This window comes from Pongo pygmaeus, chromosome 1, assembly GCF_028885625.2.
Source record: "Pongo pygmaeus isolate AG05252 chromosome 1, NHGRI_mPonPyg2-v2.0_pri, whole genome shotgun sequence".
In the NCBI taxonomy this organism is placed as follows: Eukaryota; Metazoa; Chordata; class Mammalia; order Primates; family Hominidae; genus Pongo; species Pongo pygmaeus.
In genome coordinates this window covers 13,557,864-13,585,336 of record NC_072373.2, presented here as the reverse complement: position 1 = coordinate 13,585,336, position 27,473 = coordinate 13,557,864, and the positions used below count along the sequence as shown (strand labels likewise).

General features: G+C 40.7%; 1 protein-coding gene across 1 annotated transcript in view; it reads right to left on the bottom strand.

The window, feature by feature from the left end:
• LYST (lysosomal trafficking regulator) overlaps nucleotides 1-27,473 on the bottom strand; it is a 213,551-nt gene that overhangs the window by 8,319 nt on the left and 177,759 nt on the right. Inside the window, exons 47-50 of the mRNA XM_054448938.2 lie at nucleotides 26,532-26,668; nucleotides 20,153-20,251; nucleotides 9,809-9,948; nucleotides 9,429-9,526 (exon numbers count right to left, since the gene is read on the bottom strand). Coding sequence (XP_054304913.1) covers nucleotides 9,429-9,526; nucleotides 9,809-9,948; nucleotides 20,153-20,251; nucleotides 26,532-26,668 — 474 coding nt within the window. The remainder of the gene's footprint in view (nucleotides 1-9,428; nucleotides 9,527-9,808; nucleotides 9,949-20,152; nucleotides 20,252-26,531; nucleotides 26,669-27,473) is intronic.

Sequence of the window (27,473 nt, the reverse complement as noted above, 5' to 3'; positions counted from 1 at the left end):
CTTTCCAGGCCTAAAGAACAAAAGGACCAGAGGCTACTCCCTTTGCAAAACCCCCACGTTTTCTGCTGGCAGATGGGAAATTGGCTGTCTGCAACCAATCAAACTGATTGTGGGTGGAGTCTTCGTTTGCAACTTTGTAACTTCACCTTAGCCTCCGATTGGTTGCAAAAAGCAATCAGATGTTTCCACAGGATTGTGACCTTTGTAACTCCATTTCAGCCTCTGATTGGTGGTTTTAGGCAAGCCATCAGACTGATCGTGGGATACCACTTCATTCACATGAGGTGAGCATAAAGTGGCCAATGGGAAACCTCTGGAGGGTATTTGTACCCAAGAAGATTCTATATCCAGGCCCCTGAGCCGCTGCTTGGGTCCACTTCCACATTGCTGAGTGTACTTTCATTTTCAATAAATTCCTGCTTTTGTTCTTTCGTTGCTTCATTCTTTCTTTGCTTTGCTAGGCGTTTTGTCCAATTCTTTGTTCAAAACACCAAGAACCTGGACAACTTGCAGTCAACACCCTCTACCAGTGACATTGGGAGCAGAGTGGGGGTGGAGATTGACCTATGTAACAAAACCTCCATAAAGTCCCTAAATGACAAAGGTAGGAGCACTTCTGGGTTGGTGAACACAACTATGTCAGAAATAATAAGTTTCTCTTCAAAGCTCCCTTGGTCTTTCTTGCTCTGTACACAGGCCCCACCCCTTGCTTAATTTATAATTAGCAAACCTCTATATGCCCAGACATGCCCAGACTTATTCTATAAACTACCTTTCCCACCTTAGCAACAGTCTCTTCCTCCCCTCCTCTTGCAAACAGCACATTTACCATATTTAGAAAAGTTTAAGTCTTAGCCAATAATTTGGTTAGATTGTTCAGTCCAACTCCAGCCAATGGGGAGAAGACACAGTAACAGGAGCTGCGTTAGTGATAAAAACTCTTCTCTCCTTTGTTTGGTATGCTCTTGCAATCAGACGGATGCAGGCAGCACCCTTCTGCAGAAGTAAATGTGCCTTGCTGAGAAATGTTCTGTCTAAGTGCTGGTTTTTCTTTGAGGCACTGAGCACTTGTTTCTAACAAAATGGGGGCTCATCTGGGATCCCATTCTCCTCCGGAGAAGGGTCTCCAATCATCTCTTGTGAGGAGACGTGTCTCACTGCAGCAGCCTCAAGAATGAGGGATTGAGACCCACTAGCGTGATGAATATACCAAGACTCTCAGCAACATGGAAGGAAAAGGCCTACAGATGCCATGGTGACCAAGTAATTCTGTACACAGACCAAGGTAAGAAAAGCCACAGGGGAAGTGAAGTACTTCTTTGGTGGTCGGGACATCCTGGAGGTTGAAAGTATGTGAATGAGATGCACAATTAAGTGCAAAGCGAGTGGGGAGTAAAGTAAAGGAGTGCAAGAAACCTCCAGTGGGGAGGGGGGTTAAGTCTCCAGGGAAAGGGTGCAAGAAATCTCTAGTAAGAGAGGTTGAACCCCATACACTCAGGAAACTCAAGGACACATCTAAAACTTCCAGGACGGGAAAAAATCCTAGTAAAACAAAAACTACAAAGAGCAAAGCAGATAATATGATTCCCTCTGATAGCCCTCTAAGTCTCATGTTAAAATATTGGAAACATAATGAAAAGACAGTAAACCTGAGCTCTACTTGGGAAAAGAAATGGAGCTAGTATTTAAACTATTTATTTTCACAAGGATTACAGGCACCTGCCACCACGCCCAGCTAATTTTTGTATTTTTAGTAAAGACAAAGTTTTGTCATGTTGGCCAAGCTGGTCTCAAACTCTTGACCTTAAGTGATCCACCTGCCTCAGCCTCCCAAAGCATTGGGATTACAGGTGTGAGCCACTGCACCCAGCCCAAAGTACCTGTTTTTATGGAGTTTACATTCCAATGGAGAAGACAAACAATAACAATATAAGCAAATATAACACATCAACTGCTATAAAGAAAAGGCAGGGAATAGGGATAGAATGCATTGAATTTTGTCAAATGCTTTTTTCTGTATCTTTTGAGATTATCATATGGCTTTCGTCCTTCATTCTGTTAACACGATATATCACATTTACTGATTTGTATATGTTGAATCATCTTTACATCCCAGGATGAATACCACTGGGACAGAATGTGGAGAGGGTTAATACTTTAGATAAGATGGCTTGGGGAAGCCTGTTTGAAGAGAAAACATATGCAGAGGCCCCAATGAGGTAAGCATATGAGCCATATAAATATTTAGGGAAAAAGCATTCTGGACAAAGGTAAAAGCAAGTGAAAAGGCCCTAAAATGTAACTTACTTGGCATGTTTAAGGAATAACAAAGAGGTCAGTGAGGTTACAGCATAGTGATTAAGAGAGAAGAATAGTAAGAAGTGACATAAGGAAGAAAGCCAGGTCCTTATAGCCTGGCGTAGATATGTAAATGGGAAGCAATTAGATTAAGAAGAGGATGACATAATTCGATTTACCTTTATGAAATAGAGCTACAGTGTGAAAGTTAGACTGAAAAAGATTAAAGAGGAAAGCAAAGACCAGTTAGGTTATTATAGTGTTCTAGATAACAGTTTTGGACTAGTGTGATGGATGTTAGGGTAGGAGAGGTTAGAAGTTAGATTCAGACTCTATTTTGTAAGTAGAGAAGATAATGTCTGCTAATAGCTTGGATATAAGGAGAAAGAAGGAGAGGAGTAAAGGATGACTCAGGTTTTTGACCTGTCAACTGGGTGAATTCTGAAATTCAGAGATGAGGCATACTGGAGAAGGAACAAGTTTGGAGGAATGTAGAATCAAGTTTTGTTTTGGCTATGTTAAGTTGGAAATGCTGTGTAGGCAATTAGATATCCAAGTCTGGATTTCAGGGTATAATTTGGAACTGGAAAAATAAATTTGGGAGTCATTAGGGAATAACCATGACTTTGGATAAGATCACCTAGTACAGCTAGAGAACAGAAGGTAGCAAAAGACAGAGACCTAAGGTATGCCATCATTAAGAAGTAGACAAAAAGAAGACGAACCAGCAAAAGACTGAGAAAGACCCACCAGTGACCTAGAAGAAAACTCAGGAGACTAGTATTCTGAAAGCCACCGGAAGAAAGTGTTTCACAAAAGGGAGGTAGTACTGAATGTTGTGGAATGTTGCCTGTATACCTAGAAAAAAGCAACTTTGGCTGCTTTTTAAGTGAATGTGATAGAGTTTGTACTGCAAATAACTTTCCATATTGCTTTTCAAATCATGATATTTTAGTTCTTAAGATCATGTAGAACTTTCCATTGTGAAAAGGGATTTGATTATTTTTATCACTAAAGAAACTTTTCTAAACTTAATTAAAAAAAAAAAACCACCTAACCAAATTAATTCTAGAAACTCGATTACCATGGACTAAGTGTCTTCCCATTACCCTACTAAGAGTCTGAACTGCTCACTAGAAAGATATTGGCTTATCCCCTTATAAGATGCTTTATAGGTTGCATTTTATACAGACTATGTATTTAGTCTGTCTTCCACCCTTTACTCCCTCAAGACTCAAAGCCTCCTAGCACAAACTCCACCCCTCAAATTCCCAGTTCACTGACACCAGCCTGGAGATCACATCCTTATCAGAAGTTGGAAAGAGGGAAAGCTGGAGCCCATCTGGGAAGGAACTTACCTGGTGCTCTTAACAACTGAAACAGTAATCCAAACTGCTGAAAAAGGGTAGACCCATTATACCTGAGTCAAGAAAGCACTGCCCTCTTCAAAGCCATGGACCACTGTCCCAGGGCCAACTCCCACCAAAGTAATGTTAAAAAGAAAAGTCTAATCAGTCTGTCTCTTTTTCTCTTCTCTTTCCCTTAACGACCCCCTCCATTTTATTATTAATGTAACTAAGTCAAGCTCACCCCAAAATATTACTTTTAATGCTTGTTTTGTTATACCCTGCAGGAAACTTCAATGCCAAAGAGAAATAGCGTCAGAAAAATACCTCTGCCCCTCCAGGGAAGCCGCTACTGCCCCCTTATCCCACCTGTGGTGGGGGGATCAGCACTCTCTTCCCAACTTATGTTCTCAATTGGCATATGTCGTTTAGACCACCAAAAACCAAAAATCAAGGTTAGACATCCTCAGATGATTGTGCCACCCTAAAGCCTTACCTCCATTTCACCAAAGGAGTCACTGCCCCCCACAACTGTCACACCCACCACTGCAACCCACTACTCATCTCTATTACTATCCCTACCTCTAGCAACTCTAACCCCACCTTAGGCGCTTCTATGGTCTAGAAGAAAATGTCGTTAGAAAGGACTCTATAGGCTTCTTTGAAATGCTCTTTGTTTCTTCCCTGCTATCCTCTATTGTTACCCCTTCCCCAAGCCCATCCAATCAAACCACTCCCACTTCATGCCCAATGACAAAAGCAAAGTAGTTATAATAAAAGTCGAGGATTTAAAACAAACTTTAGCCTTAAAAACTGGGTACCAAGATATAAATGCCTGGCTGAAATGGATTAAATATTCTGCTCACACCTTAAATAAAAGCAATTGTTGCGCTTTTGCAACAGGCAGAGCAGAAATCCAAATCGTCCCCTTTCCACTTGGATGGTCCTCTGACCAACAGAATATGAACTGCATAGTAGCTCTCTTCCAGGACCCCACAGCCTGGGGCAATAAGGTATGCCAATCTCTCGTTACTACTCCCAGAAGTTAAAGGCTCTGTGGATCAGCCGTCGAGAGCTATTTGGCCTCCAATTAACGTCAGTTTTACCTTGTGTCTCTCACGAGAGGGGGAATATTTGGCATTCCTTGGAAGCCTAACAGGATGCAGTGAATCTAAGCCTTTTCAAGAGTTAACCAGCGAGTCTGCCCTTTTTCATCCCCAAGTGGATGTATGATAGTATTGTAGTGGACCACTATTAAGTACTCTGCCAAGTAAACGGAGTGGCATTTGCGCTCTAATCCAATTAGCCATCCCTTTCACCCTGGCATTTCATCAACCAAATAGAAAGAACAATCGTAAAAAAAAAAAAAGTGTCCCCCTTGGGTCTTTTGATCCTCACATATACATAAATGCTATCAAAGTTCCACAAGAGGTGCTAAATGAATTTAAAGCCAAGAATCAAATAGCTGCAGGATTTGAATCTATATTGTTCTCATGGGCAACTGCAAGCAAAAATGTAGACTGGATAAATTACCTTTATTATAATCAACAGCGGTTTGCTAACTATACTAGGGATGCCATTAAAGGAATAGCTGAACAATTAGGTCCTACCAGTCAGATGGCTTAGGAAAATAGAATAGCCCTTAACATAATATTGGCCAAAAAGGGCAGGGTCTGTGTCATGATTGGAGTCCAATGCTGTACTTTTATCCCTAACAACACAGCCCCCGATAGAACAATCACAAAAGCCCTACAGGGCCTTATCACCCCAGCAAATAAATTAGCCAAAAATTCATAGAAAAAATGGTTTAGAAAATAGAAAGGACTCATAACACCAATCTTTACCCCCCTTGCAATTGTTACCAGTGTACTCATTCTTGTAAGTTGCTGCATCATACCTTGTATTCGTGGATTAAGGCAAAGGCTTATAGAAAAAGCTCTTACCAAAACCTCTCTCGATTCTCCCCCGCCCTACCCAAATAAGTTCCTACTTTTAAACAACCAAAAGGAACTACAAAGCCAAGAGATGTTAGAAAAATTTAAGAAATCTGAAGAGGAAGAACTATAAAATCAAAAGGGGGAAAACTGTCAGAAATAATAAGTTCCAAGCTCCCTTGGTCTTTCTTGCTCTGTACACAGCCCCCACCCTTGCTTATTTTGTAACTAGCAAACCTCTATACGCCCAGACATACCCAGACTTGCTCTGTAGACTACCCTTCCTGCCTTAGCAACAGTCTCTTCCTCCCCTCCTCTCGCATATTGCATGTTTACCATAGTTAGAAAAGTTTAAGTCTTAGCCAATTGAGTTAGTTTAGATTGTACAGTCTGACTCCGGCCAATGGGTAGAGGACACAGCAACAGGAGCTGTGTTAGGGATAAAAATCTTTATCTCCTTTTTTTGGTGTGCTCTTATGATCGGTCAGTCGGATGCAGGCAGCACCTTTCTGCAGAAGTAAATGTGCCTTCCTGAGAAATTTTCTAAGTGCTAATTTTTCTTTACGGCACCAAGCACTTGTTTCTAACAACTGTGTGCCAGAAAGCGGTGCACCCTAACTCCACAACCCTGACTCCAGGAGGACAGACACTCCAGCACTCAGGACACCTCCAGACCTGTTCCTGTGCACCTCTTCAGCCGGTGTTCATTTCTATCCTTTATAATAAATGATAGTTGTTAAGTATAAATAGTGTTTTATTGAGTTCTGTGAGTCATTCTGTGTCCGGAATTGGTGGGTTCTTGGTCTCACTGACTTCAAGAATGAAGCCGCGGACCCTTGCGGTGAGTGTTACAGCTCTTAAGGCAGCGCGTCTGGAGTTCTTCATTCCTCCCAGTGGGCTCGTGGTCTCGCTGGGTTCAGGAGTGAAGCTGCATATCTTCACGGTGAGTGTTACAGCTCATAAAAGCAGCATGGACCCAAAGAGTGAGCAGTAGCAAGATTTATTGCAAAGAACGAAAGAACAAAGCTTCCACACCGTGGAAGGGGACCCGAGCGGGTTGCCAATGCTGGCTCCAGCAGCCTGCTTTTATTCTCTTCTCTGGCCCCACCCACATCCTGCTGATTGGTAGAGCCAAGTGGTCTGTTTTGACAGGGTGCTGATTGGTGCGTTTACAATCCCTGAGCTAGATATAAAGGTTCTCCATGTCCCCATCAGATTAGTTAGATACAGAGTGTGGACACAAAGGTTCCCCAAGGCCCCACCAGAGCAGCTAGATACAGAGTGTTGATTGGTGCACTCACAAACCTTGAGCTAAACACAGGGTGCTGATTGGTGTGTTTACAAACCTTGAGCTAGATACAGAGTGCCGATTGGTATATTTACAATCCCTGAGCTAGACATAAAGGTTCTCCAAGGCCCCACTAGAGCAGCTAGATATAAAGTGTCGATTGGTACACTCACAAACCCTGAGCTAGACACAGGGTGCTGATTGGTGTGTTTACAAACCTTGAGCTAGATACAGAGTGCTGATTGGTGCGTTTACAATCCCTGAGCTAGATATAAAGGTTCTCCATGTCCCCATCAGATTAGTTAGATACAGAGTGTGGACACAAAGGTTCCCCAAGGCCCCACCAGAGCAGCTAGATACAGAGTGCCCATTGGTGTGTTTACAATCCTTGAGCTAGATACAGCGTGCCGATTGGTGTGTTTACAATCCCTGAGCTAGACATAAAAGTTCTCCAAGGCCCCACCAGAGCAGAGTGTCGATTGGTGCACTCACAAACCTTGAGCTAAATACAGAGTGCCGATTGGTGTGTTTACAATCCCTGAGCTAGATATAAAGACTCTCCACGTCCTCACCAGACTCAGGAGCCCAGCTGGCTTCACCCAGTGGATCCCACACTGGGGCTGCAGGTGGAGCTGCCTGCCAGTCCCGCACGCCGTGCGCTCGCACTCCTCAGCCCTTGGGTGATCGATGGGACTGGGCACCGTGGAGCAGGGGGCGGCGCTCGTCGGGGAGGCTCGGGCTGCACAGGAACCCACGGAGGTGGGGGAAGGCTCAGGCATGGCGGGCTGCAGTCCCGAGGCCTGCCCCGCGGGAAGGCAGCTAAGGCCCTGCGAGAAATCGAGCGCAGCGCCGGTGGGCTGGCACTGCTGGGGGACCCAGTACACCCTCCGCAGCCACTGGCCCGGGTGCTAAGTCCCTCATTGCCCGGGACCGGCAGGGCAGGCCGGCTACTCCGACTGCGGGGCCTACCAAGCTCACGCCCACCCGGAACTCCAGCTGGCCCGCAAGGGCCGCACGCAACCCCGGTTCCCGCTTGCGCCTCTCCCTCCACACCTCCCTGCAAGCTGAGGGAGTGGGCTCCAGCCTTGGCCAGCCCAGAAAGGGGCTCCCACAGTACAGCGGCAGGCTGAAGGGCTCCTCAAGTGCCGCCAAAGTGGTAGCCCAGGCAGAGAAGGCGCCGAGAGCGAGCGAGGGCTGTGAGCACTGCCAGCACGCTGTCACCTCTCAATTCTAGCAAATTATTGAACCTGAGGGTGGGGCTCATGGCAGCCTCCAAATTTGCAAACTTCTAGTGTCACAATTGAACTGCACGGTTGGACACCCAGTTGGTGTCAGAGAATTGGTTGGTGTCTGGAAAAACACCATACATTTTGTGTTAGAAAAAAAGAAACAATGTAAAAAATGCAAGCAAAGGATAGAGGACTAGCCACTATAGGTATGTCCAACACTGAATGGACAGAAAGAAGCAAACAGTTTTTCAAAGGATCCTTTGCCTCTTAAGACCCTTAAAAATAGAAATGCAAACAGAAAATTCATGAATTTTCCAACTGTTCTTTTCTGCTGGATGCATTGGTTTCTTAACATGTATATATGAAACAACAACAACAACAACAAAAGACTCTTGATTAGGTGATATATTTTTGTCATGTAATTTTTAAGGCAAATTATACTTCCATTTATTATTCTATACTGTTGCTCTCTGTCTGAACCTGGGAGACATATATTCAAGCTGGTCATCTGCTGAGGCTTTTCATTTAGTCAGGAGTGTTAAATAAAATTTACGGGAGGCTAATGTTTTAGACTGAGCTCCTGCACTAGGCCCTAACATACCAGATCAAACAAGAATGGAGTAGTCACTTGTGTGAGGTGACACATAATCAAACTGAACTTGGAAATGGGCTGGTTTTCCAAAAAACAGGAGATTCACAGCAATCAATGATAGGGGATCACTCAAGTTGAGCTGGTACGATAAGGAAGTTCCTTCTGCTTTAATCCTCTAAGGAAAGTAACTGTGGAATGATCAATCTGAGTTTTGTTCTTTGTTTCTGCTTTCTTCAGCTTTTTCTGCCTATGAAGCCTGCCTCCTCTGCTCAGCTCACTGGGGTACCTTTCTGTTTCATAGATGGAATGCTGCCTGATTCATGAATCATTAATAAAAGCTAATTCAATTTTTCAACTCAATTTGTTAAAATTTTGTTCTTTCACAGGAGGAAGGTAACAAAGTTAATAGTTACAAAGCAGAAGCAAAAAAGGGGAGAAAAGTCAAAACCAACAAAACTGAAAAAATTAACAATAATTCGCTTAACATGTACTCAAGTGCAATTTTACATGTATCAGGAAAATAGTTAAATTATGACAATACTAACTTCTGCATAAGCTGAGGCCTAAATTGATGAACTCAGTCTTGGACCATATTATATTTTTATACATGTACATGCTGTTACCAAAGTATTTAGATCTGGCAGGGACCTGAGAGAATGGCTCGACCTAGGAGGTAGCCACTGGCCAAATGCGCTGTTAGAGCACCAGCCAGCCCTGTGCTTTGGGTTGGAGCAAGCTTACCTGAATCACACACAGTAGCAATGTCACCTGAAGTTTCACTGGCAGAGACAGCTGTGACAGGGCTTTTGTGTCCCGCCAGACTTTGTACATAGCATAACCTGAAAGACAAAAGACATGAATTTGTATATGATCATTAAATATAATTACCTTCTCTTATTTTGTAATTTTTTCTCAGTCTATGTACCTATAAGGCATACATGTTTTCCTATCTGATTGTATGACTTCAATAAAATATAATAGGTAATCTTACTACCTTTAAGCATGTGTTTCATGGTTAAAATGATTATAACATAAAGATATTATTTTGGTTTTTCCATTTCATATAGTAAAAATGAATATATTAAAAATGCTATGTTTGATTTGGAGACCTTCTTCTGTACCTGTTTAAATCCCATATGATGCAGGTTCCGTCTCTGCTCACACTTATCAGTATACTGTATGGTTTGCAAACAAATAAGCTGGTTATCTCTTCTGTGTGACCATAGAGATGTATCTGAGTCTCCATTTCTATTTCTGATGGCTGAAATTTTAAAATTAAGTGTAAGATAAAAACCACAACAAAAAGTATTCTAGTATAGTATCTCAAAAATAAAACAACCAAAGTGACTCAAATGGTCTTCTCAAACATATCATTCTTCAATCCTATTCAGAGTAAAACAAAGAAAGAAATTTAAAAAATTTTAATTCCTCATAATTTCAACTTACCTGCTTTTCATTTTTGTCTATTCTTCCAATCTTTGTTCAAATATACATGTATTTTTATAGTTGTAATATTGCCACATAAAAATTTCCTATTTTATATTTTACATATTCTCCTATAAGCATTTTCCAATTTTGACATTGTCTTCAAAATAATTTTTAATGGTGTTATAATATTCTATACAGTTAGTACACCATAATTTACAAGTATCCTTCATTGACAGGCATTTAAAATTGTTTCTATTTTTTTCAAATTATAGATAATACCATCAATTCTTCATGTATAAAAGGTTTTTAGTAGATTAGAGGGCAGACCTTTGGGAAATAAATAAAGTTTTTTAAGAAGAAATGCTTCTGTAAAAAAAAATTCTGGGCACAGTGGCTCACGCCTATAATCCCAGCACTTTGGGAGGCCGAGGCGGGTGGATCATGAGGTCAGGAGTTCGAGACCAGCCTGGCCAACATGGTGAAACCCTGTCTCTGCTAAAATTTCCAAAATTTTCCTAGTGGGTTCGTGAATATTAATAATTTTATAGTTCTTGACAGCGTACTTTCAGAAGGTGTCATACAAATTGGTGATGTTACCAATGGTAATGGGCCCTAATGCTACCGATACCCAGCAGTTATGGCTTGACTTTCTAAACCAAAGCTTGCAAACTGGTGCTCTGAAGGCCACATTGGCTCACGGATACTAGATGTCCACACAGGGTTTGACTCTTGCTTTGTTAGGTTAACTATTATCATAAAGCATTTCAATATTTCCCCTTCAAAAATATAGAAAAGTAGAAAGAATAAGTATAATAAAGAGCTATATACTAACTACCCAGTTAAACAAATCTTAACATTTTATATTATCAATTTATTGTTTAAATAAAGCATTAAACATTGTACATATAATTTGTGTACTGTTCTACATCCTATTTCCTCTCTCGTCAGAAGTTACTACTATCCTAAATTTTGTATTTATGTTCCTATGTAAGTTTTTATACTTCTATTATGTTACTATAGCTATAAACAACATACTATATAATATATATATGTATTATATTGTATTTCATATTTATGAATTCTAAATATATGGTATTATTTTTTAGGTATCTTCTGCATCTTGCCTTTTCTCAAAAACACTAGTTTTTGAAATATATCTGTGTTGATATATTAGGTATAGCTATCTATCTTAGCTGCTATGTAGTCCGGTTACATATTTTTATATACATAAAAATACATATTTTACACTTAGAGAATCAAAAGACCAGGCAATACCAGGCTCACATTATTCCTTGGAACGACTGGCTTGAGCTGTGTAGCAACTGCCTGTTTAGCTAGGGCATGTGACCTTCACCTGAAAACAATCACAGCGACCAGATCAGCTTTTAACAAGAGCAAGAGTCGTAGGCCTGGATCCCTGGGCCCTCCCTTTAGATCCATTCTGGCTCTCAGATTGTGACCCTCTCCACAGCCAGAAGTCTGCAGAGCCACTGAGATATGCCCATAAACCATTTCAGATCATGCTTTGAGGTACGTAGGACCAAGGAATTCCCTGCTCTAAAGGACCTGAGCCCCTTCCTTTTCTGCTTGGGTTCCACAGCATTGAGTTTGTGATTTGGCCCCACTCTAAATCTTTGAAAATTTCCTAAGTTTCAAGTGGCAATCAAGGTTGCTTTAAATGATATTTATTTTATTATAACTTTTAACTTTTTCATAAATTTATTTTCTTAGCTGTATTTTTTTGTGCCTGGTTTTGTGTATTTGTCACTACATTAAAACATTTACTTGTAGGAATTCCTCTATTTGTGGAACAGAATGCAAGTAACTTCCTTGTTTCTGCCAGATGACACCGACCACCACACCAGCCTGGGGCCACCTTAACGCAAAGTGAAGTCTTTGAGGATCCTAGACAAACCAGGGAATTCCAGCCCAGGATATAACTCTATGCAAGGGTTCTCCCATGCAACTCATTTTCATTCTGAGAGAGCAGCCGGTTAGGGACCAGCCTTTTGGAGGCGGGCTCTCTTGGCACTCCCCAGCTTGCTTAGTTCCTGGGTGCTGTTTTCCATTTCTTCCACAGAGGCTGTCCGAGGACAGTGTCAGTGTTTCAGGATTGACAGTGTCCTCAGGGCTAAAGCTCCTCCCTGCTTATTTACCTCTCTGGCTTGGTATTTTCTTACTAGCTTGTCAGATCTTCAATGCTTTTAAGGCTCTCTCTCTCTCTCTCTCTCTCTCTCTATATATATATCTATACGAATATATATATATAAATATATCTATACGAATATATATATAAATATATCTATACGAATATATATATAAATATGTCTATACGAATATATATATAAATATGTCTATACGAATATATATATAAATAAGTCTATACGAATATATATATAAATAAGTCTATACGAATATATATATATAAATATGTCTATACGAATATATATATAAATATGTCTATACGAATATATATATAAATATGTCTATACGAATATATATATGTCTATACGAATATATATATAAATATGTCTATACGAATATATATAAATATGTCTATACGAATATATATATCTATACGAATATATATATATAAATATATCTATACGAATATATATATATAAATATATCTATACGAATATATATATAAAAATATCTATACGAATATATATAAAAATATATCTATACGAATATATATATAAATATATCTATACGAATATATAAATATATCTATACGAATATATAAATATATCTATACGAATATGTATATATAAATATATCTATACGAATATGTATATATAAATATATCTATACGAATATCTATATAAAAATATCTATACAAATATATATAAATATATCTATACGAATATATATATAAATATATCTATACGAATATATATAAATATATATATACGAATATATATAAATATATATATGAATATATATAAATATATATACACGAATATATATCTATACGAATATATATAAATATATATAGGAATATATAGATAAATATATATATACGAATATATAGATAAATATATACGAATATATATAAATATATATACATGAATATATATAAAAATATATATACGCACAACTAAGACTGAATAAAAATATATTTTATTATATGTTTACATTATATTAAAATATACACATATAAGTTATATTAAAACATGGATATATTTTATAAAGATATATTTTTGTATATATATTTTATCCACTCTTCATTGTTTCAGGGGAGGATTATTCTGAAAAACTTTTTTAAGAAACAGGAAATCTCTTGTTGGCCATCGGCCATGATCATAGTTTCGTTTATTTATTTTTGTTTTTTGAGACAGGGTCTCGCTCTGTCACCCAGGCTGCAGTGTAGTGGTGTGATTATAAGCTCACTGTAGCCTCAAACTCCTGGGCTTAAGTGATCCTCCCATCTCAGCCACCTGAGTAATAGGACTATAGGTATGCACTACCATGCCCAACTACTTTTTAAATTTTTTTTTTGTGGAGATAGGCTCTTGCTATGCTGCCCAAGCTGGTCTCAAATTCTTGGCTTCAAGTGGTCCTCCCACCTGGGAAGGCCTCCCAAAGTGCTGGGATTATAGGCATGAACCACTGTGACTGGCCCATGGATATTTTTAATAAGGACACACAAGTGGTTTTCTTTTTTTTTTTTTTCTTTTTTTCTTTTTTTTTTTTTTTTGAGATGAAGTCTTGCTCTTGTTGCCCAGGCTGGAGTGCAATGGTGCAACCTTGGCCCACTGCAACCTCCACCTCCCGGGTTCAAGTGATTCTCCTGCCTCAGCTTCCTGAGTAGCTGGAATTACAGGCACCTGCCACCACACCTGGCTAATTTTTGCATTTTTAGTAGAGAAGAGGTTTCCCCACGTTGGCCAGGCTGGTCTCGAACTCCTGACCTCAGGCGATCCTCCTGCTTCAGCCTCCCAAAGTGCTGGGATTACAGGCGTGAGACACTACGCCTGGCCTACAAGTGATTTTCATATTACAGAGAGAGAGAGATAATGTGGAAGGCAACCCATACATTTATGCATCCAACAAACATTGCTGAGTGTCCCCTACTGTGTGCCTGTCACTGAACCAGGAGCTGGGGATACAGAGTTCCCCTCTGGGAGCTCCATGGCAGTAAGGAGTGAGGGCTACCAAAGATGATTTTCACAAAGAACTCCGGGGACCCACAAATAAGTCGCTTCCTCAGACTGGGGACAGGGAGTGAAAGGGGGATTCCCTGGAAGACGGCATATGAACTGAAGTTTTGAAGAACTGGCAGAATTTACTCAAAGAAAAATGGCTGTCGAAGGGCACTCTGGGCTAAGAAGACAGCATGTGTGAGGGAAAGGAGAAATGAGAGAAAGTGGCATTGCCAATGTTACTGGGAGCAGGGTAGGTAGGGAGCAGGAAGAAATGTGGTGGTGAGGTAGAGGGGGCAGTGAGGCAGAGAGGGGTCAGAGCACGGAGCCTGGTGTGTGATGCCTAGCAACCTACATTTTATCCCCCAAGCAATAAGGGGTCACTGAAGTGTCTGGGGCAGAACTAATGTGATGCAGTCGGCATTTTAGGAAGGCCATCATTAGAGCCTACAAGGAGACTCAACTTCCAGGGACATGAGACTGGCAGCCAGGACACCAGTGAGAAGGTCAATATAGGGACCCAGGCAGGATGCAAAGGAATGAGCTGGGGCAATGGTCAGGGGGACATCTGGAGGAGACAGGTTTGACTCATTTCTATTTATCCTGCCAAGCATTGCTGTGATTCTTTAATCCAAAATTCAAGTTTTAATTGTAGGAAAATCTCAGTCATCATGTCTTCACACTGGGCCTTTCTTCCTTCTCTCATCCTGTAACTACTCATCACATTTGGATGCTCTCATTCTAGCCCTCATATCCCTTCTTTCCTCATTTTTTTTCTTTATCTTTCTATTTTATATTCTGTGTAAATTTTTTCAGTTCATTAATTCTGTAATCTGCTGCTTAACTAGCTGTTCCAATGAATTGGCTGTGACGCGCTGGGCAGGTTACAAGAAGGATTAACTGTGTGTTTCAGTAGTCTCATGTAAAAATGGAGATAATGACAAAACCTGCATCAAAGGGTTATTACTAAGATTTAATGTGTGGCTCATGTCTGTAATCCCAGCACTTTGGGAGGCTGAGGCAGGAAGATCGTTGAGCCCAGGAGCTCGAGAACAGCCTGGGTAACATAGTGGGAGCCTGTCTCTAGAAAAAAATTTAAAAAGTAGTAGGGAATGGTGGTGTGTGCCTGTAGTCCCAGCTATTGGTAGGGGGTCGGGGATGGGGCTGAGGTGGGAGGACCACTTGAGTCTGGGAGGTTGAGGCTGCAGTAAGCCGTGATTGTGCCACTGTACTCCAGCATGGGCAACAGGGCCAAGACCCTGTGTGCCCAAGAACAAAGTGGAGAAAGAAAAGAGCAACAAGGAAAGGGAAGGTGCCTTAGCTCAACAGGCTGCTGGCAGACATGGAGAGGAAGCCCCAGAGAAGCATGCGGCGGACAAGCAATGAGAAGCATGCTGTGCAGCCTCAGGAAGCCCACAGCAGGCACTACTGATGCAGGAGAGGCCACGAGCCAGCTGGGAGATAAGGAAGGAAAGTAGCAGACAACCTGGGGCTGGAACACAATGCACAGCTCTTAGAATAAGATCATCCTCACATCTGTTTTATGCTTAGGGCCAATAGTTAAAACCATAGAAATGTAGTCTAATGAAAGAATATAGAGAAAAATAAAGATACTTGAGTCAAAAACCAATACATCAGAAATTGTAAAGAGCTTAGAACAATGCCTAATACAAAGTAAGCAGTCAGTAAATATTAACTATTATTTCTATTATGTCATTTCTAGAAGTTCTATTTTATTTTTTTCCACACATGCTTTGTTTTTCTTCAGTGTCCCAATTTTAAACAGAACAACTATCTCCAATTCACTGAGTACAGATTAGTGAGTTACTTCAACATCAAAACTAAAATGAGGTTAGTGTTCTACTTGTTAAGTTACAAGTTTGGTCTCCTTGGGCCAATATTTTCCTAAAGTTTTAGGTCATTCTCCTACTGACCACAGTCAATCCCATTCATTAATGTAAAAAATATGTCAGAAGAAACATAGAGTACAGATTTATTGACCTATTTTCCACCTTTTACTCTGTGAAATGAGTAACAGTCATGGGTAAACACAACATAGGGCTCCTAATAGCAGTATTTGATAATTTTTAAATAAACTCTGCACTTTGAAATGACTGCAAAGGCTAATATTACTAGACAATTCACTGATGGGTCAGAAAATAACTTCCAGTGGGTGGAGCAGGTGTCCTGTGCTGGCGCCTTCTTTTAAATATTGTTCTTGAACGAAGTAATACTACCTTGTATAAGCTGCATACATATTCTTCTACCACTCTCAAGTTAGAGAACAGATATATAGGTGTTCACTTATACGAAGATGATGTGGACACGTTACCTACTTAGTGACAGAATAACCCGACAGCAACTATTTTAAAATCAGTTATCATATTTAGAAGATATTCTCCTCTAACATTTAAATGGCTTATAGGTTACAATCCCACATAACAAGTCAACTTATTCATCATTACCTAGGATGCATTTTAGAAGACTTTATCTTGGGTGCTTCAACAGAAACTTATGGTGCTCAAAGCTAGATATGCTTACTAGCTAAGGAAGGTATTTCATAAGATCCCCTTGAAAGCATTTTCAAACAAGGATTTGGCCACATCCTATGTGGCACTTGGTTGGGGGCCCACCTTTTGTCTGTGTTGAAGACAATCTAAAGGACATGAACACTTTTAAAACCATGGCATTCAGTGGGTCAGGAAAACCAAAGAACAGAAACCAGTGAACATGAGGTGTCTCCTGCTAACCTCACAAGCTCAGGGTCAGAACCACAACCTTAGAGATGCCAGAATAGCAACATGATCCCTGGGAAAAAGCAACAACAATGTCTACAAATACCCAAGTAACCTCCCATCAAAACAAACTGATAAAACTACACTACTAAGTTAGATTTTTTGGCATTGTTTAATAGTAACTATTAATCTCATAATTTGATTACCTAATAATTAGGTGGAAAAAAATCCTATAAAAATTAGCTGAAAAATCTGCTTTTAGGCAAATACATAACTGAGGAAAGCTAAGCAACATAAGCCTTCACAAGTGTGTCATGACCTCAAAACTAAAAGAAGTGTATGTCTTGCAGTATTTAAATTGTAATAGCTATGCTCTTGATCCGCTTCCTCAAAGCTATCCTGTGCACAAATACTCCTATAGTGACAGCTTAACCTTTTTTTAAAACCTGTACTGCATACTGTGTTAGTGCACAATTAAAAATGGAGAAGTAGGGAAAACTAAGAACAAGGCTGTTCAAAGTGTTGGCAAAAGCAAAAGGAAATAAAAAGCAAAAGATAAAGCCAGGTTTTAAAAAAGGTGTCCATGTCATGGTGCAAAATGATCCAAGTGCACAAGCTGACAACTGCCCTAGCAGCAGGGTTTAGAATAGATTTGTAGGGGAAGTCAGAAAGGGGAGCTCAGAGATTAAAGGCAATGGCAGCGTGAATATTACAGATGTTATAAAATTAACATTCATTTTAAGCCTTTGGGAATCAAAAGGTGATAAAAGGAGACATTCAAAAAGTTACGACACTTACATTCTCTGCTTATAACCTTTTTTAAAAACAATTTCAGTCAGGTCTCACTCTGCCGCCCAGGCTGGAGTGCAGTGGTGTGATCACGGCTTACTGCTGTGATCGCGACCTTCTGGGCTCAAGTGATACTCCCACCTCAGCCTCCCTTGTAGCTGGGACCACAGGCATGCACCACCATGCCTGACCAATTTTTTTATTTTTGTTTTTTTTTGGTAGAAACAAGGCCTTGCTATGTTGCCCAGGCTGGTCTCAAATTTCCGGGCTCAAGCAATCTTCTTGTCTTGGCCTCCCAAAGTGCTAGGGCCACAGGCATGAGCCACCACAGCCTGCTTATATTCTTTAGCATTCTTTTTATCATGGCATATCAGAACCTCATCACTGGCCTCAATCTTTTCCTGCCCTGCTTTTGTCATTCTTCCCCAACACGTTGTACTCTAAACTACACAGAAAAGTATTTGCCACCCCCCAAAATCCCCATGCCTTTGATTCCAGGCTCTTGTGTAAACTATTTCCTCTGCCTGAAATGTTCTTTCCTCTTTCCTTCACTTATAGTAGATTGATCCTTTAGGATCCAGCTCAAGTGTAACTTATCAGGCTCCCTGATGGCTGGATGTCCTTCTTCTGTGGTCCTCTATCCTGGGTGTGGGCCTTTCTTAGAGCATACACTCCACTGTTCTGGCTCCTTAACCTGCCCTTCTTTGCTTCCTGCCTGGATCACTGCAGTGGCCTTCTCGCTGGTGTCCTGGCTCCCAGTCTCATGCCCTTGGAAGTGTTTCTCCTTGCAGGCTCTGCAGTGGTCTCCCTAAAATGCTCATTGGATCATATAACTCCTGTTTACACCATTTTAATGGCTCCTTAGACTAAGAGACAGAAACAAAATATGGTCACATTTATACCTCAGTGACCATGCAAAGAAACTTAACAAGAGTTCAAAAGGGAATAAGCTTGGAAAAAAAAGTAAGAACCTGGCTGGGCACAGTGGCTCACACTTGTAATCCCAGCACTTTGGAGGCCGAGGCGGGTGGATCACCTGAGGTCAGGAGCCCGAGACCAGTCTGACCAACATGGCGAAACCCCGTCTCTATTAAAAATACAAAAATTAGCCGGGTGTGGTGGTGTGAGCCTGTAATCCCAACTACTCAGGAGGCTGAGGCAGAAGAATCACTTGAACACGGGAGGCGGAGGTTGCATTGAGCCAAGATCACACCATTGCACTCCGGCCTGGGCGACAGAGTGAAACTCTGTCTCAAAACCAAACAAAACAAAAACAAAAACACACACACAAAAAAAAGAAAAGGAAGAACCTGGGAGTCACCCTATGCTAGAAATACAGGTTTCACTCAGTAAAACAGATTTAATACTATAAAGAAAATTATAATGGAAAAAAACGCACAGTGAAAATTCCGAATCAGAATGATGATTACTGAGTTATCAACCTAAACTTGACACATATCCTCAACTGCACCACAGGCAGTTCATTCAAGAAACAAAAACAGGCCGGGCATGATGGCTCACGCCTATAATCCCAGCACTTTGGGAGGCCGAGGTGGGAGGATCACTTGAAGCCAGGAGTTTGAGACCAGCCCTGCCAACATGGCAAAACCCCATCTCTACTAAAATTACAAAAATTGGCTGGGCGTGGTGGCGCATGCCTGTGGTCCCAGCTACTCGAGAGGCTGAGGCATGAGAATTGATTGAGCCCGGGAGGCGGAGGTTGCAGTGAGCTGAGATTGTGCCATTGCATTCCAGCTTAGGCAACAGAGGGAGGCTCTGTCTCAGAAAACAAAAACAAAACAAAACAAAACAAAACAACCCCCCAAAAAACAGTAAATTAAAAGAAGCATTGCATAATCTGTCTTATTTTTTCCCCTGTTTTATGATTCAACTCCAAAATCCTGGGAGTTCAGTGAATGGCTGAAAAATAAAATTTCTTCCAGTAAGTGGTACAAATCCAGACAGACTACTTAGATTTTGCTGTCATTTAGTTTACCCAGAGGGTATGGGAATGTTGGACATTAGGGTTTCTAAGCTTTCAAACTGATAGACTCTTACGGTATACTCCTAAGCATTCAGGTTGATATCGCAAATACAGGTAAGCACCAAAATGTCATTTAAAAGCCTAAATACAAAACAGATCTAACTCAAAATACTATCTCTGAAAAAAAATAGGACTACTACAATTGTTTTCAAGATTTTTCATGATTCTAATAAACCCTAAAGAATTTTAAGACCTAATGTAGGGAGAAGATTAAGGTATAAACGTTTTAAGTTAATCTTATGCAAAATGAATTATACTTCATAAAGGCTTTCTTCCCCTCATTGACAAAGTCCCATACTACCCACACAGAAGCCCAGAACCTACCGTGCTGCTTGTAAATCTGTTTGTGTAGGCTGTGATGACACCACATTTGCTTCCAGTAAACAGCTGGCAACTGTCAGGCACCCAAGCACAACTAGTCACCTTTGAAAAAGGACAAATCAAAGATTATCATGTTTTAAAAGAATGCAACTTAAAGTATAATAATAATAAAATAAAAGAATGAAAAATACTGTGACAACTTTTTTTTTAAATCTCAAAAATGTTAGGTTAACATTTCTTGAAACAGTTAGAAACATGCCAGATACAGTAATAATCCGTAACTTTGAGCCAAATGTCTAAATGTTGTTTCCAAATTAAAATATATTATAATGCATAGTCTATGTGTATACGTGCCTGTGTGTGGATGTATGTGTATATATGTATATATATTTAGATAAATTTAACAAAATGATTCAGGATTGATTAAATCCAAGGTTGAGTGTGAATGTATGTGTACTTCACATATTTATTTGCTTTTTGCTTTTATTTTCCTCATTTTATGTCTTTGGTGGGGAAACAGGTACATGTAAACAGAGGTATTGCTTCTAATAGTTCTAAAGATTGTTAAGCAGGGGAAGAAAGAAGATAAATGTGAATGTAAAAGATGGGATTATGCCTTTGGTACAAAATCCCTCAGTCCTAACCATGGAGGCACCATTCAGGTTTGAGTCAATTTTCTATGTGGCCTGACAGGTCCTCTTTTCCATGCTAGCTGACCCCCACCCCGAGCACCATGTCCACAGCAACTGTCCCCAACTGCTCTCCTGTCCCACCTCCCCCACACCACTTCACTAAGCAGATGGAGACCCCCAGCTGCACACCTCTTCCTCTTCTCTCCTCTGCACCTCAACATGTTTCCCTGTCTTCTGATTCAGAGAAAGAAATGTCTCTGCTTTCAAGGTCAGCCTTGCCTCATCCCCAGGCTTCCTCAGAAACCTTGTTTTCTTTTTCTTACAGTTTCAAGCTGTCTCTTGCTGGCTTCCTCCCTTGCACTACAAGTGTGTTCACATCTCTGCTACCTTAGAAAATGACTTTCTCTGATCTTTATTCTTCTTAACTCCCGTTATACAATAAGGATCCATTGGATCCAATTTTATGTTTTCAGTTTCTTTCTTGAGTAGTTCTATTTGTAAGGACTGATACTTCATAAATTTTATTCTTTCTTGGAGGTCTTCCAAAGAACAAAGAGAAAATGCACTTTTAAAAAATACACAGAATAAAACTCATTCTGTCTTGGAATTACCATATGGATCCAGTGAATCAACCTAAGTTACATTATAAGATCTTAATAACTGACTTGTTTTTCTGTATCCTGAAACATTTAGCAATTTCATAATTCTAAAAATTATTTCATCACTACTCATTAATTATTCCTAAATATGCAAAAACCAAACAAACAAGCAAGGAAATGGGAGAATGATGGAATCTCCCAAGAGGATAATCTAATATGTGAACTAAATTGTCATCTTTTAGTTTTCTTATTGCATTATCCAAAGTATAGTGTCATCTTTCAAGAAAGTATAAAAGAAGGCTGGAGACACCACTTCTGTAGTCTACTTTTGGCTTTCATTGAACACGGTGCAGAATTCAGAATTTTTCACTTTCTACCAAGAAAGCTGACAGAGGAAGATGTTTCACAATTATGAGACTAATCACAACATGAAGGCACACAGCCGTCAAGACTCTAGACTCTACTGATGATGATGAAATTGATCATATAAGTGAAATCTCAGAGCGTGAGTCTTTATATAATAAAATCCTGGCTGGGCACGGTGGCTCATGCCTGTAATCCAGCACTTTGGGAGGCTGAGGTGGGCGGATCACGAGGTCAGGAGATCGAGACCATCCTGGCTAACATGGTGAAACCCCGTCTTTACTAAAAATACAAAAAATTAGCTGGGTGTGGTGGCACACACCTGTAGTCCCAGGTACCAGGGAGGCTGAGGCAGGAGAATCGCTTTAACCCAGGAGGGGGAGGTTGCAGTGAGCCGAGATCGCGCCACTGCACTCCAGCCTGGCAACAGAGTGAGACTCCGTCTCAAATAATAATAATAATAATAATAATAATAATAATAATAATAATATCCTAGCTGAATTTTCTCAAATCAAAGAATTAATGGGTGAACAAAAATATATCTTTAGAAATGTATCTCTAGATGAAAATGCAATATAGTATTCTCATCCAGTTAGTCATTTGACTCAAAGTCTCACACAATGTCATCACATCTTGTTTTGCTAACAGGACTTGTGATAGTGTTCTTTCATCTTTATTTTCATCTATTATGATACAAATAATTTTGCAATGTTTAAATTCTTTTATATACATGAAATATTATTCAGCCTTTAAAAAGATGGAAATCCTGTTATTTGTGATAACACAAATGACCCTGGGGGATACTGTATTAAGTAAAATCTGCCAGGCACAGAAAGACAAATACTGTATGATCCTGCTCATATGTGGAATCTAAAAAAAGCTGAACTATAGAGAGTAGAGTAGCAGTAGCCAGGGGCTGAGAGTGCTGGTAATGTGTGTGGAATGGAGAGATGGTGGTCAAAGGGTACAGGTTTCAGTTGTGCAGGATGATTACGTTCTGGAGCTCTAATGTAGAGGATGGTGACTACTGTTAATAATACTGTGTTGTATTCTTGAAATTTGCTAAGATAGTAGATCTTAAATATTCTCATCACACACATAAAAAATGCTAACTATGTGAGGTGACGAATGTGTTAATTAGCCTGACTGTAGTAATCATTTCACAATGTATGTATACATGTATTAAAACATCACATTGTGTACCTTAAATATATACAATTTTATTTGTCAATTTTATCCCAATAAAGCTAGAAAAAATAAAAATTAGAATTTTAAACAACTTTATTCAAGCTTTGGATCTGCTAAACTAACAGTCAATTTACTTGGCAAAAACAATTTGACTAAATGCTTGTCTTTGTACTGGTGAAAATATATTAGTGAATTGGAAAGCATCTTTAAAGTTATTTGTTCATCTTCGTCCTCTCTTCACACCACACCAATCTAATGTAACAGTACCCAACTCTTAAATAGAAGGAATGCCTAGTAATTAAAGGTGTAAAGAATTTGATTGAAAGCTTATGTTATACCTTTAACATTGCGTTGAAAACATTCAATTAATACTGATGATGATTTCATTTGTTTTTCTTCACTTTTCACTGGAAAGTCAAGATGTTTGTAAATACAGATTACTGATGACAGCAATGAGTTAAATCTGCTCATAAATTTGTGTCAGTGTATTTTGACAGGTAAAATGTATTGTATATCTGACTCCCACTGTACATATTTCTCTGTTTTTCCCAATTTATCATAATCCCAAAAAGGGTGCAGTAAGGGACATACTGATTCTATAATATGTTTTTGTGTTTTCACTTATTTTGTAGACTCATTTCCAATTACTACCAGCTTTGCCATGATTTATGGTTATAACTTGTTTGTGTTTGGATATATATATTTCTATCTGCCTACAAAGGCTCTGATTAATGCAGCCTGATGTTTCAAAACTAAAAAAAAAATCTTATTAAAGTTCCTAGTAAAGTTGTTTTTCACTGTCTCTTTATTCTTACTTCTGTCAGTTTCCTGTAAGCTATAAAACAAATGGTGACAATATTTTGGTCAGGGATATCGAGGGTTATGCAAACAAGGCACTGCTCCTCTTGCTTTCACTGCTAAAAATTCCCCTAAGTAGCTTCCTCCATTTCTAAAGAGCTCAGGGAATGGGATACATTTTAGGACACATGATAAGGCAGCAGGTGTTATGCAGGTAATGGAAATCAGAGGATGGTAAGAGAACTTCTCACTGAAAGAGAGTCAAAAAAGAAGGCTGTCCATACGATTTAGAGTCTGGAACAGTTGCAGCAGCATACTGTATATTTACATGGTATTTTACAGTTTACAAGTTTCTTTTTTTTTTTTTTCCTTGAGACGGAGTCTCGTTCTGTTGCCCAGGCTGGAGTGCAGTGGCGCAATCTCAGCTCACTGCAAGCTCCGCCTCCCAGGTTCACGCCATTCTCCTGCCTCAGTCTCCGGAGTAGCTGGGACTACAGGCGCCCGCCACCATGCCCGGCTAATTTTTTTTGTATTTTTAGTAGAGACGGGGTTTCACTGTGTTAGCCAGGATGGTCTCGATCTCCTGACCTTGTGATCCGCCCGCCTCGGCCTCCCAAAGTGCTGGGATTACAGGCGTGAGCCACCGCGCCCGGCTACAGTTTACAAGTTTCTTTCACAAACACTGGAAACATTTTACAGCAGCTTTCTGAGAAAGAAGTGTGAGTACTATTATCTTGGTTGTAATGAGGAGGAAAGAAACTCAAGTTTGGAGAGATTAAGTTACTAGTCAAAAGGCTGCAGTTAGTATATAACGAAGCTGGGACACTAACAAAGATCACAGGGCTTTAGGCCCAATGTTCTTTCTACTATACATGATGCCTGAATATCCAGTCCGTTTAGGAAAATTTAGGTATAAAAGATGGCAGTATGGTTACAGAAAATGACCTAATGACAAAGGTGAGTGAACACTGAGAAGAAGGCAATGCTGATTTGGTTCAAACACTATGCCCTTCACTGATGTTGAGAAGGAGATTATGATAATATTCTCTCGATGAGAAAATGGGTAGAAAACAAATTTGGGGGACACAAATAGTGGTAGTTAGGAAGTCTGTAAGTACTATAAACATCAGCTTCTCTTTTTTTTTTTTTTTGAAACGGAGTTTTGCTCTGGTTGCTGATGCTGGAGTGCAATGGCACGATCTCAGCTCACTGCAACCTCTGCCTCCCGGGTTCAAGTGATTCTCCTGCCTCAGCCTCCTGAGTAGCTGGGATTTATAGGTGCCCGCCACCACGTGTGGCTAATTTTTGTATTTTTCGTAGAGACAGGGTTTCACCACGTTGGCCAGGCTGGTCTCAAACTCCTACCTCAGGTGATCCCCATGCCTTGGCCTCCCAAAGTGCTAGGATTACAGGCGTGAGCCACCACGCCCAGCCTAACATCAGCTTCTTGACTGGACAAATTGCAGGATATTAAAAACTGGCTGCTTGGCTGGGCACAGTGGCTCACGCATGTAATCCCAGCACTTTGGGAGGCTGAGGCGGGAGAATCACCTGAGGTCAGGAGTTCGAGACCAACCTGGCTAACGTGGTGAAACCCCGTCCCTACTAAAAATACAAAAATTAGCCAAGCGTGGTGGCACATGCCTGTAGTCCCAGCTACTTGGGAAGCTGAGGCAGGAGAATCGCTTGAATCTGGGAGGCGGAGGTTGCAGTGGGTGCAGATCACACCACTGCACTCCAGCCTGGGCGATGGAGCGAGACTTCATCTCAAAACCAACCAACCAACCAACCTAGCTGCTATCAGTCTGACTCTTTTTTTTTAAGATGGAGTCTCGCTCTTGTCGCCCAGGCTGGAATGCAATGGCGTGATCTTGGCTCACTGCAACCTCTGCCTCCTGGGTTCAAGTGATTCTCCTGCCTCAGCCTCCTGAGTAGCTGGAATTACAGGAATGTGCCACTATGCCTGGCTAATTTTTTTTGTATTTTTAGTAGAGATGGGTTTTCCCCATGTTGGCCAGGCTGGTCTTGAACTCCTGACCTCAGGTGATCTGCCCACCTCAGCCTCCCAAAGTGCTGGGATTACAGGCGTGAGCCACTGTGCCCGGCCAGTCTGACTCATTTTTATGCATTAACCATTATAAAGATTCCACAAAAACGTTTACACGGGCCAGGCACAGTGGCTCACTGTAATCCCAGCACTTTGGGAGGCCAAGGCGGGTGAATCATTTGAGCCCAGGAGTTTGAGGCCAGCCTGGGCAACATGGAGAAACCCTATCTCCACAGATAATATAAAAATTATCCAGGCATGGTGGTACGCACCTGTAGTCCCAGCTACTTGGGAAGCTGAGGGAGGAGGATCACTTGAGTCTGGGAGGTGGACGTTGCAGTTAGCTGAGAGTGTGCTTTTGCACTCCAGCCTGGGCAACAGAGCGACACTTTAAAATTAAAAAAAAAGTTGGCCAGGTGTGGTGGCTCACACCTGTAATCCCAGCACTTTGGGAGGCCAAGGCGGGCAGATCACAAGGTCAGGAGATCGAGACCATCCTGGCTAACACGGTGAAATCCTGTCTCTACTAAAAGAATACAAAAAGTCAGCCGGGCGTGGTCGCAGGTGCCTGTTCCAGCTACTCGGGAGGTGGCAGTCCCAGCTACTCGGGAGGCTGAGGCAGGAGAATGGCGTGAACCTGGGAGGTGGAGCTTGCAGTGAGCCAAGATGTGTCACTGCGCTCCAGCTTGGGTGGCAGAGCGAGACTCCATCTCAAAAAAAAAAAAAAAATAAATAAAATAAAATAAAATGTTTACCTGGTACTGTTGTGAACTTTGAATGAAGTTTATTGGAGGCTCACTTTGTTTACTCTTCAACCTTAAAATATTATCAGCATATCCCCAGCTCAGGATGGCTGACCACTGAATGTCTGTGCTGTTCATGCTTCTCACACCTCAAGGAGAAGGAGAAAGAAAAGTATCAGATTGTCACTGCTCGATTGCTACATGACAGCCCGAAACTGGCAGATTAAAGGGTGAAGTTTTCATAGCAGAACATATCATTTGGTGCAAAACCATCTTTAAATCTCTAAAATGGAACAATTTTTTAGTTTTATTTCTTTAATGCTAACAGGGTTCTCAGGGTGGGATTATATTTTTTCACTTGTGTTGTTTTGGCTGGGATTTATTAGACTCAGAACTAAAATTTCTGTTAAGAAATTATTATAAAAGACAGTAATAGTGAAGCTTACTCTATTCATGTTCTGAGACACCTTTTCTTTTAAAAATAAATATGAACTAGATACTATTTAACTTTCTAGATACCCAGGATAGACAACTGTTAGTAGCCGGAAGGTAACACTGCTAGAGTGGAAGCAACACCTAGCCTGAGAAGGGATCATTTAATCCTGTCAACTGCAGGATTGTGTATGGTAGACCTTCATTCAAGGAGGCTCTGTTCTTCTCTTTTTTTTTTTTTTTTTTTTTTTTGAGACAGAGTCTCGCTCTGTCACCCGGGCTGGAGTGCACTGGCACAATCTCAGCTCACTGCAACCTCTGCTTCCTGGGTTCAAGTGATTCTCGTGCCTCAGCCTCCCCAGCAGCTGGGACTACAGGTGTTCGCCACCACGCCCGGCTGATTTTTTTTTTTTTTATTTTTAGTAGAGACGGGGTTTCACCATGTTGGCCAGGCTGGTCTCAAACTCCTGACCTCAAGTGATCTGCCCACCTTGGCCTCCCAAAGTGCTGGGATTACAGGCT